Source organism: Pagrus pagrus, assembly GCF_965226575.1.
Source record: "Pagrus pagrus genome assembly, chromosome: 2".
Taxonomy (NCBI): domain Eukaryota; kingdom Metazoa; phylum Chordata; class Actinopteri; order Spariformes; family Sparidae; genus Pagrus; species Pagrus pagrus.
In genome coordinates this window covers 25835194-25850461 of record NC_140186.1, presented here as the reverse complement: position 1 = coordinate 25850461, position 15268 = coordinate 25835194, and the positions used below count along the sequence as shown (strand labels likewise).

Below are 15268 nucleotides of genomic sequence, written 5' to 3'. Positions count from 1 at the left end.
GAGCCTGGCCCCGCCCACTGTTCTCATTGGTTGCCAGGTGAGTCACATGACGTAATCCGGAAGCGGACCATTTTCAGCCGAAAAACAAAATTCGTGGGTGGTGTGGAGTTATTCAATCTGGACTGACGTTACTCAGCTGTACTGGAGTGGACTCGTACGCTGTACCGCATAACTCGGCAGTTCTACCCGGGGTTTGGCAAGATGCTGAGCGCCGCCGCTGCGGAGAGGAACAAGGAGCCCATCCTGGCGGTGCTCCGGGAGACTGTGAACACCGGGAGACACCTGCAGGCGCTGGAGATCTCCTCCGGCACCGGGCAGCATGTCACACACTTCGCTCAGGCCCTGCGGAACATTACCTGGCAGCCCTCAGAGTATGACCGCCAGTCTCTACTCAGGTAAATACAGGTCGTGTGTGCCAGTAAGTAACAGTTAGCATCACCGGTGTGCCTCAGAAACGGCTCTTACTTCTGTATTTACGCTGTCGATTCATTACTGCGTAGTAAACTTGAGAAAAAGCAATGGCCACTCTCTCCGCTCAGGTATTACGGTAGACATTTTAATACAACTGATGCAAGACAGGTATACTGCGCTGTGTGTTTTGTTGGAGGGTCCCTGCATTAACAATAATGTCTTTTGTTCCCATTCTCAGTATAGAAGCGTACAGAGCTCACTACCAGCTGCACAATGTGATGCCTGCCATCCACCTGGATGCTTCTCTGCCCCATCAGTACTGGGGAGGGATCCAGCCAGAGAGCCTGGATCTGGTGGTCAACATTAACATGATCCACATTTCTCCGTTTGCTTGCACAGAGGTAGGACTGCTGAGTTTAGAGATGCTTTTATTCTCACGGTGTTGTCATTGGTCCGACCTAACCTGAGGATCTAAGGGGCCAAGGTTGGATTACCAACTGGCAAAGTGTCTGGTTTAATGTGTGACACTTCATTTGTGGTCATTTGATAATAGCACATTTTTTGAATGCTGTATGCACCTCTTAATATAAACTGAAATGTGTCAGGCCTCATCAGTACCTGCATCATTACCTAATCATCAGAGGGTCCTTATGTAACATCAGGCTTCAAGGCATTTATTTTGGTTTATATTGTTTTTACATGGTGCACTATTCTGAACAGATTAGTAATAAGTGAACTCACCACAAACTAACCACTAATGAGGGGCCCACCGCTCATTTTTGTTTTCGGCCCCCCACGTGGGTTAATTCCAGGCCTGATCAGGTTTAAATCTCTAAAAGAAGCAGCCCCCAATGCCATTAGCAAGACATTTTTTTCAGTTTGCTTTATTATTTAAAGTGTAAATCTACCAATTTTACACGTTAAAGGTGCAGTATGTAAGATTTTAGTTGAAAACATTCAGAAATGAACCAAAGTCATCAACAGAATGTGAAGAAATAACAGTTTTGACATTATGACAATACAGATATCTATTGAAGTTAGCATGCTAACCAGCAAGACCCGACCTGTCCTACGACAAAGCTGCTGTGCGGGCAGTACAAACACCAAAACTCCCTCGGTTCCCCAAGCTCCCACTCTGGACTGCTAGCTGCACGGCTTACTGAGCTAACGAGCTAACAGCAGATACAGCAGATTTTCCATATTGGACCTTTAAAATGTGTTTACAGATCTCGAGGACAACAACTGCATACTTGAATAAAAGTAGTATCAAGCCTTTTGTGCCCCAGAGGAAGCTGGATGTCATCTGTCAAATTGTCTCCAGTGATGTCACTCAGGAGCTAAGTTGCATTGTGGGTAATGTAGGCTCCAGGTAATAAAAAAAAGGAAGGAGAATGCGTGGAATAAAAATGGCGATATCTCTCGTTTTGCTGAATTAACTTTAATAATTTGTTTTCAGACTGTCCACAATGAGTCCATCACTGTTATAGGTGTGCCATGCTACACCATTGGACTGCTTTTCAAAACCTGGCGCCTACATTACCCACAATGCAACTTAGCCACTGAATGATATCATTGGAGGCAATTTATTAGAAAAAATGAAGCTTCCTCTGGAGCCACAAAAGGTGTTTTTTTTTTTATTTCCTAATGTTAATGGTCCGGCTTTAAGTTTTGTATAGTGAGTGATCTGTTGACTGGTCCTGGTGTTCAGTATATACTGCTGAGTATGACCCCCAGAGTGTATACAGTATGATATTGTTGACTCATTACCCTCTGCTCCAGCAAGCCTGTTTGACCAAGAACAAAAAGGGCTGCTGGAGTTGTGCTCACTTCTGCCACTTAACTCCCACCACTTCATTATTAAGACATCACTATTTTTCTTCTAGGGTTTATTCAGAGGGGCTGGAGCTGTGCTGAAGCCGCAAGGTCTTCTATTGACGTACGGGGTGAGTAAAAAAAAACATAAACATGCACGTACCACATTAATGACATGTTGTTATCAAATATCTAAATATGCAAGTGTGACTGTATAATGCTTCATAACATCTTCTGTTGTTACCCTCAGCCCTATGCAGTCAACGGTCAGATCTCACCCCAAAGTAATATTGACTTTGACTACAGCCTACGGCAGAGGTGAGGTGTTTGGTGTTTTATGAATCGTTTTCAGTCCTATGGAGGGTTGCAAGTGCCAAACTTGAAATGACTAGACATAAAATATATAAATGTTGATTTTAGTTATCTATCAACATAAATATTGAGATATAAACATTTGTTTATTATCCTTTAATTTATTCACACATCTATCTGATTATGATTTTATTATTTTATATATCTTTAATTTATTCTTAGTGTAACTTGCTGCAGCAAAATAAATCCATCAAAAACCAGATCTGTGCATTCACCAAAGGCTTTAACTCGCCTCCTGACTACTGATGGATGAAACAGATTTATCTTGCTGCGGAAGGTTACACTACACTATGGATAAATGATAGCATGCTTAATCAAATGACTAAATAAATAAAATAAATGAATGAATAAATAGATATACAAAAGTGTGAATATGGAATTAAATAAATACAAAAATAAAATCTATATATTGAATTTGTGATTTAAGTTGTGATTTATTTATTTATGGTGGGATTCAAGCAATAAATTAAATCATTATTTATTAAATTATTAGCGTTTTATTACATAATAATTATATAATTTGTTAAGCATTAAATTATAGATGTATTTATTTATGTAAGCAAGCTATTTTTTCATTATATAATTATGTTTTTAGTTTTGGCCTTTATAGCCCTCCATTCAATGTTTCAAGGCAGTTAATACTGATCTGAAAGTTATTCAGTGGTTGCAGTCTTTTCTTGTCAAAGACATGGGCAATCATGAATTTTATTTAAAAGATATTTATTCATCGTCAGATATAGTAAGAGAGAGCAGCGATGTAAACATAATCATGAAGGTTCATTTGCTTTTGTCATCCATACAATAAATAATGCTGAAGCGAATGTTGGAGACATAAACACTGTATTCTTTAATCTTACAGGAATCCAGAGTGGGGACTCAGGGATATCTCCCTCCTCAGTTCTATAGCACAAAGAAATGGTTTATTCCTGGAGAAGATAGTAAGTGAACAGCTCATTTAACACAACTTTTAAAAAGATTAAAAATCTCTTGACTTATGTCTGATTTCAAATGTTTTCTTTGCTAGATGGACATGCCAGCAAACAACAAGTGTCTCCTGTTCAGGAAGGAGAGTTTGGTGTAAAGTATCCTGTTGTTCCAGAGCAGGATGGTCGACAAGCCTTAACTTACACTTGAAGCTCAGATACGTTGCCAAATTTTCCAGAACTGTTTAAGAATCTTTTCCCCATATTGTAACACACAATGACATAGATGAAATTTTATTGATCATAACTGAATTAATGTCATCTATTATATACTGTATTCTTCTTTATTGCACACTTGAGTAAAATTAAAAAGGCTCACTTACATGTTGTCTTCGTACTATGTTTACCTTGATACAGCCAACTACTCTTTTAATTAATTTATTCAGTTTGCAGAGTTTTTAATACTAAGTTAGCAGAAGTGCTTTGCAGTGGGAGACGTGCTGTACATTAGATCTTGAAATCAGATATAACAACCAAAGGAAGCCTATAAAGAAAACTCCTAGAACTACTGTAAGGAATATGATACAAAATAAACATACTAAAATAAAACAAAAAAAACACAATATAGAGGTTATATACTGCAGGTATAGGTAAAGATATTTTTAGCATCACAAACTAGGAATTTTTAAGTTGATAAGCGTGTGTCTGCTACCCTGGCTACTGTTTTTCAGAATACAAGCTTACAGAGGACGTGTCAAAAGAAAGAATATCTGTATTTAAACTTAATTTAAAGGAGCATCAGAACTGATGTCAAAGGAAAAGTTCACCCAAAAATGAAAGCTCAGTCATTATCTGTTCAACCCTGATGCTGATGGAAAGTGGGGTAAAGTTTCGTACTACATAAAACATTTCTGGAGCTTTACAGCAAAACGTTGTTCCCCTAAACAACTGAAGTAGATGGGGTCTTGTTTTAAAACATTAAAAAACAACTGAAAAAAAACATAAAATGGCTCCACACACCTTCTCCGGCGTAATCCAAGTGTCTGGAGACTTGGATTATGCCAAACGAGCTGTATGGAGCAATTTTATGTTTGCTTTTTTTAGGGTTTTTTTACATTTTAAACAAGTCCCCATCTACTTCAGCTGTCTAGGAGAATGCTGCGATGCTGTTTTGCGTTTCCAGAAATGTTTTGTCGACTACAAAACTTTACCCTACTTTCCATCTGCTTGTGGGTATCTTTATAACTTATCCTTTAATATACTCAACACACCTGGAATGTAGGATAACCTGTGTTGCAATGAACATATATTGTGCATACAAATCAACTCTCATAACTTCATGGACATACGGTATTTAACATACACATTTTGTCTGTAGATTTAAAGAGTTATTAAATATCCGCTTTTCTTGCTGCAGTTCTGATGCGTCTCTTCAGTGCTAAAGGTAAAGGTGACCACAGACCATCTGTGGTCGACCAAGTCTGAGTCCTTGGACTCTTACGATTCCTTGCAGGACTTTTTATTCACAATATCACGTAGCTTCTTGAGTCTGCGTTCAGTTATGGCTCTGACATAGCTGTCCGATTGGATGATGGCTATGCCGTCCTGCACCACACCCATCACCAGTAAAGGGTTCTCCTCCATGGTGATGTTGGGACAGGGACAGCTCCAGTCTATCTTGGCGATAGTCACCTCTAGGTGTTTGGTATTAAAGAAAGTCAAGCCCATCTTTTCATCTCTCAGGACCTCATCCAAGCTAAAACGGGCTAACCCAGAGTCCAGATCCTCCACCAGCTCTGTCAGCCGCCCCACAATAGCAAAATCACTCCGGCATAAGCTGGGCACCATTTTCCCCTTCACCCTACAGGTCTTACAAGGTTTTCTTTTGGGTTGTGGGCAGTTCGCCTCACACTCCTTCTTGGTGTGGAAGCTGTTGGCGTTCCCATGGCAGCCACCATAGGCGAAGGCTTGGCACTGCTTCATGATGGAATTCCAGGCCCAACGCGGCTCCCAAGTTTTGCAGGGGCCCTGGACAGCCGGCAGAGCACAGACGCCCATCCCCTCTCTCTGACAGGAGGCCTTGCACTCCTCATAAGTCTCGAATCGATTGCGGCTGTCGTCACATCCACCGTTGCTGAAGGCCATGCAGGAGCCCAGCTTGCTGTCGTAATACCAGTCCACGTGGCGCTCGCCACTGCACACTCTCTGGTCCACTTCAGCCAGGCAGTCTGCTGGTGAGAATGGCCGCCCCATGGGCATCTCAGGATCGTCAGAGAAGTCATCATCAGCCCGGCGGATGACTGACAGAGGGTAGTCCGCATGAAGAACTCCAACTGAATTCCGTGCAATGCAGGTGTAGATACCTGTATCCCACACCTGGGCGTTGTAAATGACAAGCTGACCGATGTTGGTTATAACCACGTTGCCGTACATCTGGTCCGGCCTCATGACCAGGCGTTCCCGCCGCTCACTCTGTTTCTCCCATGTCACATCAGGTCTGGGGACTCCAATAACGTCACAGTGGAAGTTAATGGTGCCTCCCACATATATCGACTGGTGGCGAGGGTTGGAGTACAGTGTGGGGGGCATGGGGTCCTCCTCGGAGGAAGTGGGGGTAGGGTTGGCTGTAGTGTCCTGAGGCAGCGGGCTGGTGTGGGGCCCGGCCAGGTAGAAGCGGCAGGTGACCACAGTGAGCGTCACCCCTCGGATGCAGGCTTCTCCGTCCATGTAGCAGCGGTTGAAGTAGGTGAGGCCATCTGAGGCACAGGTGAAGTTAGGCTCTTTCTCACACCGGTCCTGGCACTTGCAGATGGGCTGTCCGTCCCAAATGTCACAGATCGCCCCCTGCTGGCTGCAGATAAAGCCCTCACAGGTAGGGATGGAGGCGGGGGCATCACCTTCTTTTCCTCCACCCTGCCCATCTGGCTGGGCAGGAGTGCCATCAGAGAAACGTGCAGCCACACAGCTGTTGAGGCCACACACGTTGGTGCAGCATTTCTCAAAGTCAGCACAGTCCTGCACAGACACAACACACAGTGATCATTAATAATGAAGATGTAAACGAGGAAAACACAAAATGAACATAAGATAACATAAATAACTCCACCTCATCGACGTTGCATTCCCTCTCGCAGGTGCTTTGCGCATCAACCCACAGATTGGAATTCAGCTTGTTGGGACAAAATCCTTCGTGTTTGACTTTGGGTCCTGCCACGCTCGCACACAAAGAAAGTTCTGGTACCTCGCAAAGCAAGAGCACCAACAAATACGCACGTATCCATCCTAACAGTGGCTTATTTGAGCTCGGTGCATTGTGCCAACTTTGATCCTTTATGCATCTATTCTCCAAAAGTTGTAGACAGATTTTATACATTATTGCTCTTTTGCACCGAGTAAATCCATTCCTCCTTTAGGGCTTCAAATTCGGAATAAGTCTACTGTCGATTTTTTTAAAAGTGGTCTCCGGTTTTGTTTGCAAACATTGTGGAAGTCGGTTTGCTGTGCGCAAAAAGAAGAGTTGCAGCAATCCTAAAGATCAAGGCGAGCTCCCAAACGCTGAAATTACGCAAAATATATCCCAGAAGCTCGTTCAAAAATGCATGAAATATCCGCCTTGATAATCAAAATAAAACTTGAAACAAAGGGCAAACTCATTCAGGTCCCCGAACAGCGGAATAGGCGAACGAAGCTGCACAATGAGCGAGAAAGACGCAACATCAGCCTTTCAGAGTGTGAATGGAGGTGGAAAGGGCAGCCCCTCTGACCGCCCCCATGGTCGTCCAGTGTCTGAAACTCTTATGAAGCAGCACCATGCGCTAAGCAACTGGACAAACATTGTAAAAACATCAAAGAAACGGTGGGGCCTTGGTGGCAAGCTGTCCCAACAACCGTGCGCACGGAGCCACACATTCCGGTGAGAAATCCAGCGTTAAATGAGTCCAGACAGAATTTATAGAGGTGTCATTCATAAATAAGGTAATGAGCTGTTTTCTCGTCGCTGAGGAGTTGTTTGCTGTTAGTTAGACTGTCATCATGCGCCACAGTCAAGTGCTTCCAGAAGTTTTACGCAACACAGACAAGAGTTTGGAGTTTTCTTGCGCAGATCATGGAGCAAACTGTTAACAGAGTCTCCTGGAGAGCGAGGCGGAAAGCGTGAAACCCAAACACGGGGCGTGTCGCGTCACGTCTTGCAAAACATGTTGTTTACGTCCTGCTTGTCTAGACGTCGGTCAATTTAGCGCCGTCCCTCATTCACACGGAGCTCAGAGATGCCACGGTCAGGTGGGAAGGCGTAAAGCGCCGCGTTTTCAATAGCGTGCGTCTTCATCTTTGTCCCGGCGCGGCTCCGAGGCGATGAGAAGCAGCACCCCTCATCTTTTCATGGGAGGTGACCCTGCAACCTTTGGCTGACTTTTGACCGCGCTGCATTCATGCGCCGCGGAGATGTGCCCGGTTATCCAAAAACTGGCCAATACCGAGAGAGGAGCTAATCAATTCAGCGGCACCCTCCCCCCACCCGGTTTTATTGCACTCAGGCACCGGCGGCTCCGGACTGGACAAAGGCTACAGAAAATATTCCCACACTGACCTTGATACATGTTTAAATACAAATCATTGCAAAGCAGCCTTGTAGTTTTACCCTTTATTTTGATGGGTGACTGGTTTTAATGGAGACAAATTAGAATTAATCCCACATCCAAACTTTTTAGACACACAGCTCTGATAGCAACAATCAGTATCAAACGTTTACATATAGTGCTTCTTTAAATGTTCGCTCCAGAGTTCTGTTGCACTGATCTCGCCAGTATCTTTATGCCCTGGGTGTCACACAGCCACTGGGGAGGTTCAAGGTGCACCATGTGGTTTTCAAGAAATTTCCTTCAACAAAGATCTGTTTGACTTTATAAACAAATTCACTTAGTTTTCATAACTGCCTTAAAGGACAACACAACTTCATTCTGGTTTACTTTGTGTATATGTGGCAGACCCTGCCACCTTTCTAGCTTCAGACAGTGTTCTGGGACCTTATTTTCCCCTGAGAACAGCTTGTTTAGTCAGTTATGGAAAAGATAAATATTTCAGAGTTTATATTATTACCTCATTAATATTGTAAATATTAAAATTATTAGTTTGAATTTCTTCTCCAAAACGACATAGTGCCCCTTTAAAGTGAAAAAACAGCACATGTTCATCAGAGGTGGAAAGAAAACTGAGAATTTATATCAAAACAGATGTATTTGTGTAGATTATTCAATCATTAAAAAACCCATATTGTGAGTTAGCTTTGCTTAAAAAAAACAAGACTTTCTGTGTCCTTTCTGAAGTCTCCACGTTCATCTGACACCCTTGCAGTGTCCAGAATAACCCTTCAGTTATACACGCATTCTTAAGAAAGTTGATTTAACTTAAGCAGTAAAAGTACAAATACTCAGACAAGAAGCAACCCACAATAAAAATATTACAGTAGCAGATATGACTTTCCACCTCTGATTCTTACAGGCCCACATATTACCACCACATGGCCACAGGAAGGTAGCAGATGAATATTGTTTTACATTCATAAGTACATAGCATATACATAAAAATACCCAAAAAGCATTCAAATTAAAATATTCCTCTCAACAATGTCCACTGAGATTACAGATTCCTGTTAAGAACAGAGACTCTATTGCAGCACATTCTGAAGGCGGACCGCCACGTTTGTACAAGATTTCCTCATCAGCACCATCTCTGAATTGCACCAAGAGTTAATAGATTTAAATTGATCACGCTGTTGTTGACGGTTTAAATCAGTTAAAGCCACGATTCAACTGATGTTAGATTAGAGGCAGAAGAAGAAAAAAATGGGCCGAGGAAGTCAACAGATGTCCAAGCCGATGACTGATGGAGATGGAGGGGGAATTCATTTGGGATGGAATTTAGGGGCACCGCAGGAAGTCTTCACAACGAGACGACTTGGCTGGTCAGTTTCACAGATTAAGTGCTAGACCGACATGGTTTTTCAATGGATAACTCTTGTGACTTTTCCTCAAGGCAATTACTAGTGTGTCTGTAGGGCTGCAACTAATGATTGTTCTCATTTTTAATCATTTTCACGATTAATCGTTTAGTCTAAAAAAAAAAAAGTCAAAAGATTGTTTTAAAAAAAAGATGCTCATGAAAATTTCTCAAAGTGACATCTTCAAATTGTTTCTTTTGTCCAATTAACCTGAAGACTTTTCATTTACTCTCATAAATGACAAAGAACCGCAGCAAATCCTCACGTTTAAGACACTGCAACCAGCAAAAACTAGCTGACTAATCTTTGCAGCTCCATCCGTCTGGTAAACTAGCCCCACTCTTCTCATGACATTCAATTCAAGCCAGTCTTATTTAAAACATAACTAATCTTGAGTTTTAAATAAGCCGCTCAGCACCCAATGGGAATTTTTCTACGGCAGACGAGGGACAAAAGACACATGAATAAGCAGGTCTCCCAAAACATTCAAGACAAAACAAGCAGAAGAAGCTCCTCTCCAGGATCCATCAGCAAACACAGACAAAACAACTAGCACATACAGAATATTTACAACTTCAAGTCCAACTTTAAATACAATAAACAATCCTTTTCCACATAAAAGATAGATAATGTCCCTCCACTCATTTGTAGTGTTAACAGGCGAGTGATAATCCTTGATTCACATCTGTTGGTTCCAGGAAAATCTTGTTCCACTTGATCACAGCGAGCCTCTGTAGCAAAGAGAACGGGTACACGGATATCCACAAGATGGCACCAGCAAGCGCAAAGAGAACAGAAACCATACCAAACCATTCAAGACGGTTCCCAAAGGTCAATGTAAGTTCACTGCTGTATCCGTTACTGGTAGCTCTCCTTGCTCTTCTGTGCCCCACGTGACCTCTTGGGAGCAACAACAACTTTAACACTGTGGCCCTTTGGAGGCAGCCAGTAGTCCGCTCCTTCACTATGAAATCTTACAGTTCCCCTTAGAGGACACCGTCGAGTTCTTTGGAGGGCTCTGCGGAGGCCTGAAGGACTTTGAGCGCTTGAGACTGTTGGCCTTGCTGCCGCCGCTGCCGCTGCCTCCGCCTGAAGCTGTGCTGTTGGCCACTGAGTATGAGCGTCCGTGCATCATGACTGCGTTCATGCCGTTGGCCATAGAGAAAGACTTGAGGTGGGACTTGATGGCCACGGGGAGGGGCAGCTTGTCGATGAGGTGCACCGGTGTGCAGGAGACAATCGATCGGCAGCACAGATCTTGGAGGCTGAAGACTGCAGAACAAGAAAAGGGAACAAGGATGTTACATCTACAATGCTTTTCAATCCATCTGTTCAGTTTGTCCTTAAGCTGTATTATTTGGACATCACAAAAAGTGGAGACGAAGCTGACGGTCTCTAGCTGGATAAAGATTTTCACACATTGCTTACACTATATACTTTGTTTTTGTTTCATGCTGAATCACTGTGCGTCATGCTAACAACACTGGTCACTTCGAGGTTGATTTGCAATGCGTTGATATGTGAAATCGGCAAACTTGTTTATTTCTGTTGTCATTTTCAGCTGTAACTGTAACTTTTAAAGGGGCAATGTATACAAAGTTTAGTTTAAACCATTCAAAAATCAACTAAAATGATCAACAAAGTGTGGTGAAATAACAGTTTTAACTTATTTCAAATCTACTGAAGTTGGCATGCCTTTCCCCCAGTGTTCTAAAGCTCCTGTGCTTGTGGTGTAGAGACCAACAATCACCTGGTCGTCTAGCACGCTACATGGCTAATTGAGCTAACAATAGCTATAGTCATAGATGTAAAATGAGAATACAGTTAGCAGCCCTTAGCAGTTACTCTGGTGATATGCTGCCCCTATTTGCTGGGAGTATGAATTCAACAGGTGACAAATTATTACATACTCCACCTTTAAATATATATTGTAAAACTATAGTCTGACCTATCTTAGGTTCCTGCTGGGCTTATTTTATGTACAGTGGACCAATAGCTGGTTTCAAGTAAACTCAAGCTGTTATTTAAGTCTGTGGCCCAACAGGTAGATCAGGTCTCCAACCTAACATTAGTTAAAGTGTTGTCATTATGGAAGCATCAAACATGCATTTTAGATGAATTAGATGTATACACTTTGAAATAACATCATGAAAAAAGACAATTAAATTGTATTTATAGGTCCTCTTTGTAGGAAAAGTTGTTTTTTGAGTCTCATTCCTCCTTCGTCAAACATTGACTCACTGGGAAGGCAGCCGGCCCAACCTACAATCCCAACGTGTCAGTATTTGACGAGTTGGAAATGAGACTCAAACATGTATTTTCCTTACAAATAGCACCTTTAAGCTGGTGATTGCTTCTATTTAAGCTTTATAACGAAAACTTGATTTCCTCATCTATTATTCTGTCCCTTCTCAAGCTCTCCAACAACAAAGTTGAAAATATCTTTAATTAACACACCTGCCTTATATCCTTGACAGATCTAAAAGAAAAATGTATAGATTTTAAATTTAAATTACATTTAAATATAGATTTTAGCAACATGGTAGTTCCAGTATGTTATCTGTTGTATTTTTGCTTTACTCATATGTTGCTATTTTGTCAAGGATTTTGTGGATTCTCAAACTTGGCAAGTAGGTTGAAGTGTTAACCAAACAATATTGATACACATTTAATTCCACTAAAAAGCAGTGTGTCCTTCCAATAACAATGTCCAGGTTACTCTAGATAATTCACAGCAATTGCATAAATGATCACTTTTTACAAGTTATAGTAATACTAGTGGAAGAGAATGGTGGATTACGCAGAGTATTTAATACTTGATCTCAATGCTGGTGAGTCTCTCAACAGTTTTTCAGGAAAATGTTTTGAAGAGTGCAAATTCAATCTCATTTGTGTCCACTGCATCTGCGTGGCGAATATCTCCAAATCTTGACAAATAAAACTAGAGCTGCAGCGATAAGTCAATTCATTTTTAGTCGACTGAGAGAAAATTAACTTCCAACTATTTTATAAGTGAATAATCGTTTCAGTAATTTTTCAAGCAAAAATGTCAAACATTTGCTGGTTCCAGCTTCTTAAATGATGAGGATTGCCATGGCAACAATTGCTGCTTTTGTTTGTCATTTATGACATTAGATAACGAGTCTTTGGGTTTTGGATGGTTGGTTGGACAGAAGAAAAAGTGTGAAGACATCACTTTGGGCTTTGCAAAATAGTAATAAGCATTTTTTTTAACATCTTTTGACATTTTATAGTTTAACTATTAATCATGAAAATATTCAATAATGAAAATAATCGTTAATTGCAGCAATCCAGACGGACTAGTACTAGACGCAAGAAAAACTCATAAGAGTTATCCATTGAAAAACCTTGATATATTAACCTTATAAAAGACTAAATGATTAATCAATTTAACTTGAAATTAATCGACAGATTAATCAATAATGAAAATAATCGATAGTTGCAGCCCTAAAAAAACTAAATATTGTGCAACTTTCTGCCAAAATGCTTTGTCATATATGAGGACTGACCCTTTTTCTACAATAGAAAAAAACATTCACTCTGGCTCTGACAGAATCAATATGCAGGAATGATAAACAAGCTCACCTCTGTTGGGCCTCCAGAACTTCTCCATCCCATGCCTCATCAGCACAATGCGTGAAAGTTCGGTGAAGGATTCGATGACGTTGAAGTTGCACAGCGGGCTGACCTCAAAGAAAGTCATGCTGTTCTTTTCCGCGTAAGCCCTCGCCTGCTCCGTGGGCACCTGCCGCTTGAAAGCCAGGTGAAGCCGGTTGCCCACCAGAATCCTGGGTACACCTGGGGCATGCTGATGGAAACAAACCATATTGTTGATGTCTAAAAGCTGTTCTGCATCTCTTGTTCTAAGTTGTACCGACTAACAGACAATGGCCTTTCTCAGTGGTGGAAGGAGACACAGGATACATCCCCTTCCATGCATTTCCTGTGTTTCTTTGCAAACCAGAAATAGGTTAAACTGGATTACCTCATCGATTTCCCGGATCCAGCGGTCAATGCCGTCAAACGACCAGCCGTTTGTGATGTCATACACTAGCAGGATGCCCTGTGGAATGAAAACCAGACATGTTGACATGTATACGCAGCAGCACAAAAAAGAAGGAGTTCAGAAATGCTCTTCAAGTCCTCACCTGTGCTCCACGAGAGTAAGACCTGAAGATGGTGCAGAATCTGCCTTGCCCTGATGTGTCCCTGTTGAAGACACACATGTTAGCATGTAGGTCGCCCAGCATGCTGTGGGTTTGATCATGACCACAGCCACAACTAACATGATAATCAATGCCAAAAACACTTACCATAATTCTAATTTCACTCTTCTCCCATCCAGCAGAATTGTGGTGGTCTTGTAATCAATCCCTGAGATCACACACACACAATACACACAAAGTTACTTAATGTTCGACATTCTAGGGTTTCAAATTAATTACGATACCTGAACGAAAGCAGAGATAGTTACTCACCACTGCTGTAGGCATATGGAGATTCTACTGATCCGTCCTGCAAACTTTCCAAGATTTCTCCCTTTCCAACATCACTGTCTCCCACCAAAAGAAATTTTAAGAGATAATCGTAACTCTTGACAGGACTACTCTGGGTCCCCATCATCCCACGCATTGGATCCGGTTCACAGAGAGCTTTCTAAGCTCGCCAGACGTCCACAACTCGGGGCAAGGGACAAATCAGACGGTCCCCAGGAGTGGTAGCTGAAGGTAGGCGACGTTAACTAACGCAGCTAGCTGGTGCACTGCCCACGATTTACATTAACTCTGTCTCCGTCACGTCTAACACCTACAATAATTTCCTGTATCGAGTGGACTACGTCGAACAGATCCTTCTAGTGACCGTTTGCACTGGCAGCTTGCTCCAGACGCCGTCGATGTAACGTTATTGTTCACATTAATAATCAAAACAACCTTAACTAGTTAGCTGTTAGCTTGTTAGCTAGCTAGCTACCACAAACGACAACGCATTCTAGCACAGACGGAAGATACACGGCAGAAAAAAAAAGGCCGTTTAGTCCAACATGAAACGATACTCTACAGAGTCCAGTACGACTGTTGCACTTTGTTTAGACAAAATAAAACCAACGAGGGATACTCAGCTCCGAGCACAACGTCTAGCCAAGTGGACTGTGTTGGCACTTCCTGGTCTTGACATCATTGGCTGCGTCACATCCGGGTATGATTTAAACAAATAAAAGAAACGCATAATATTGTTTCGAAAAGTATTGTTTATTTACTAATATCACTTTAAATGTCCAGGTGTCCAAAATCCAAATGCTTTTATTATTTTGACGTAGGAAATGACATATACACTCTAAGCCTAATGAGTAGCCTCTCAGGAAACGTGTACATAAAAATAAACCTGCTTCTGAAATTCATTTGTCAAGTTTTTGTAAGATAACTATGCCTCTTGCAATCCTACATTTTTTAAAACTTTACTGTAATTTCATGTCCAGATTTATTTTATATGTAATACTAATAAAAGGTACTCTTTTTATTATTTTTAAGGGAAAAAAGTCAACCCTAACTATTAAGTAAATAGAATTAATTTTCCACATTATACTATTGAATTGGACTTGGTAAGGAAATGTCACGTTATGATGTGCTTCACAATCCCACACTGGTGTTTGCCAGATTGAGAAAAAGGTACATCCCTTTAAGCTTGATTATTATTGGTCACCTCTCATTGGATTTTCATGATTGGCATTTGC

The 15268-nt window shown here is 41.6% G+C and overlaps 3 protein-coding genes across 3 annotated transcripts; 1 reads left to right on the top strand and 2 right to left on the bottom strand.

Annotated features, from left to right (window-relative positions):
- The first annotated feature begins 69 nt into the window (after nt 1–69).
- mettl26 (methyltransferase like 26) lies at nt 70–3902 on the top strand. Its single transcript, XM_084371169.1, has 6 exons — nt 70–395; nt 650–812; nt 2295–2354; nt 2474–2541; nt 3455–3533; nt 3620–3902. Exons 1-6 carry the CDS (start codon nt 202–204, stop codon nt 3674–3676), a joined length of 621 nt encoding a protein of 206 aa, XP_084227295.1. The 5' UTR covers nt 70–201; the 3' UTR covers nt 3677–3902.
- On the bottom strand, nt 3797–7123 carry wfikkn1 (WAP, follistatin/kazal, immunoglobulin, kunitz and netrin domain containing 1). The gene is made up of 2 exons (XM_084370950.1): nt 6625–7123; nt 3797–6533 (listed from the first exon to the last, which is right to left on the bottom strand). Exons 1-2 carry the CDS (start codon nt 6889–6891, stop codon nt 5016–5018), a joined length of 1785 nt encoding a protein of 594 aa, XP_084227076.1. The 5' UTR covers nt 6892–7123; the 3' UTR covers nt 3797–5015.
- A 1022-nt stretch (nt 7124–8145) lies between these two features.
- LOC311267848 (ras-related protein Rab-40C-like) lies at nt 8146–14696 on the bottom strand. Its single transcript, XM_084371090.1, has 6 exons — nt 14016–14696; nt 13851–13911; nt 13686–13746; nt 13523–13600; nt 13123–13345; nt 8146–10788 (listed from the first exon to the last, which is right to left on the bottom strand). The coding sequence occupies exons 1-6, from the start codon at nt 14167–14169 to the stop codon at nt 10481–10483; spliced, it is 885 nt and encodes a 294-aa protein (XP_084227216.1). The 5' UTR covers nt 14170–14696; the 3' UTR covers nt 8146–10480.
- Between the last annotated feature and the right edge of the window lie 572 nt (nt 14697–15268).

Bases quoted from the DNA above. Each gene is read 5' to 3' on its own strand.
- mettl26 (XM_084371169.1), top strand. From the start codon at position 202: ATGCTGAGCGCCGCCGCTGCGGAGAGGAACAAGGAGCCCATCCTGGCG. The intron at 396-649 runs GTAAATACAGGT...TCCCATTCTCAG, and splicing joins GACCGCCAGTCTCTACTCAG to TATAGAAGCGTACAGAGCTC. The intron at 3,534-3,619 runs GTAAGTGAACAG...TTTCTTTGCTAG, and splicing joins GTTTATTCCTGGAGAAGATA to ATGGACATGCCAGCAAACAA.
- wfikkn1 (XM_084370950.1), bottom strand. From the start codon at position 6,891: ATGTATAAAATCTGTCTACAACTTTTGGAGAATAGATGCATAAAGGAT. The intron at 6,534-6,624 runs GTGGAGTTATTT...GTGTCTGTGCAG, and splicing joins GGGAATGCAACGTCGATGAG to GACTGTGCTGACTTTGAGAA.
- LOC311267848 (XM_084371090.1), bottom strand. From the start codon at position 14,169: ATGCGTGGGATGATGGGGACCCAGAGTAGTCCTGTCAAGAGTTACGAT. The intron at 13,601-13,685 runs GTGAGGACTTGA...TTCATTCCACAG, and splicing joins CTTACTCTCGTGGAGCACAG to GGCATCCTGCTAGTGTATGA. The intron at 10,789-13,122 runs GTGAGCTTGTTT...CTTGTTCTGCAG, and splicing joins GTTCTGGAGGCCCAACAGAG to TCTTCAGCCTCCAAGATCTG.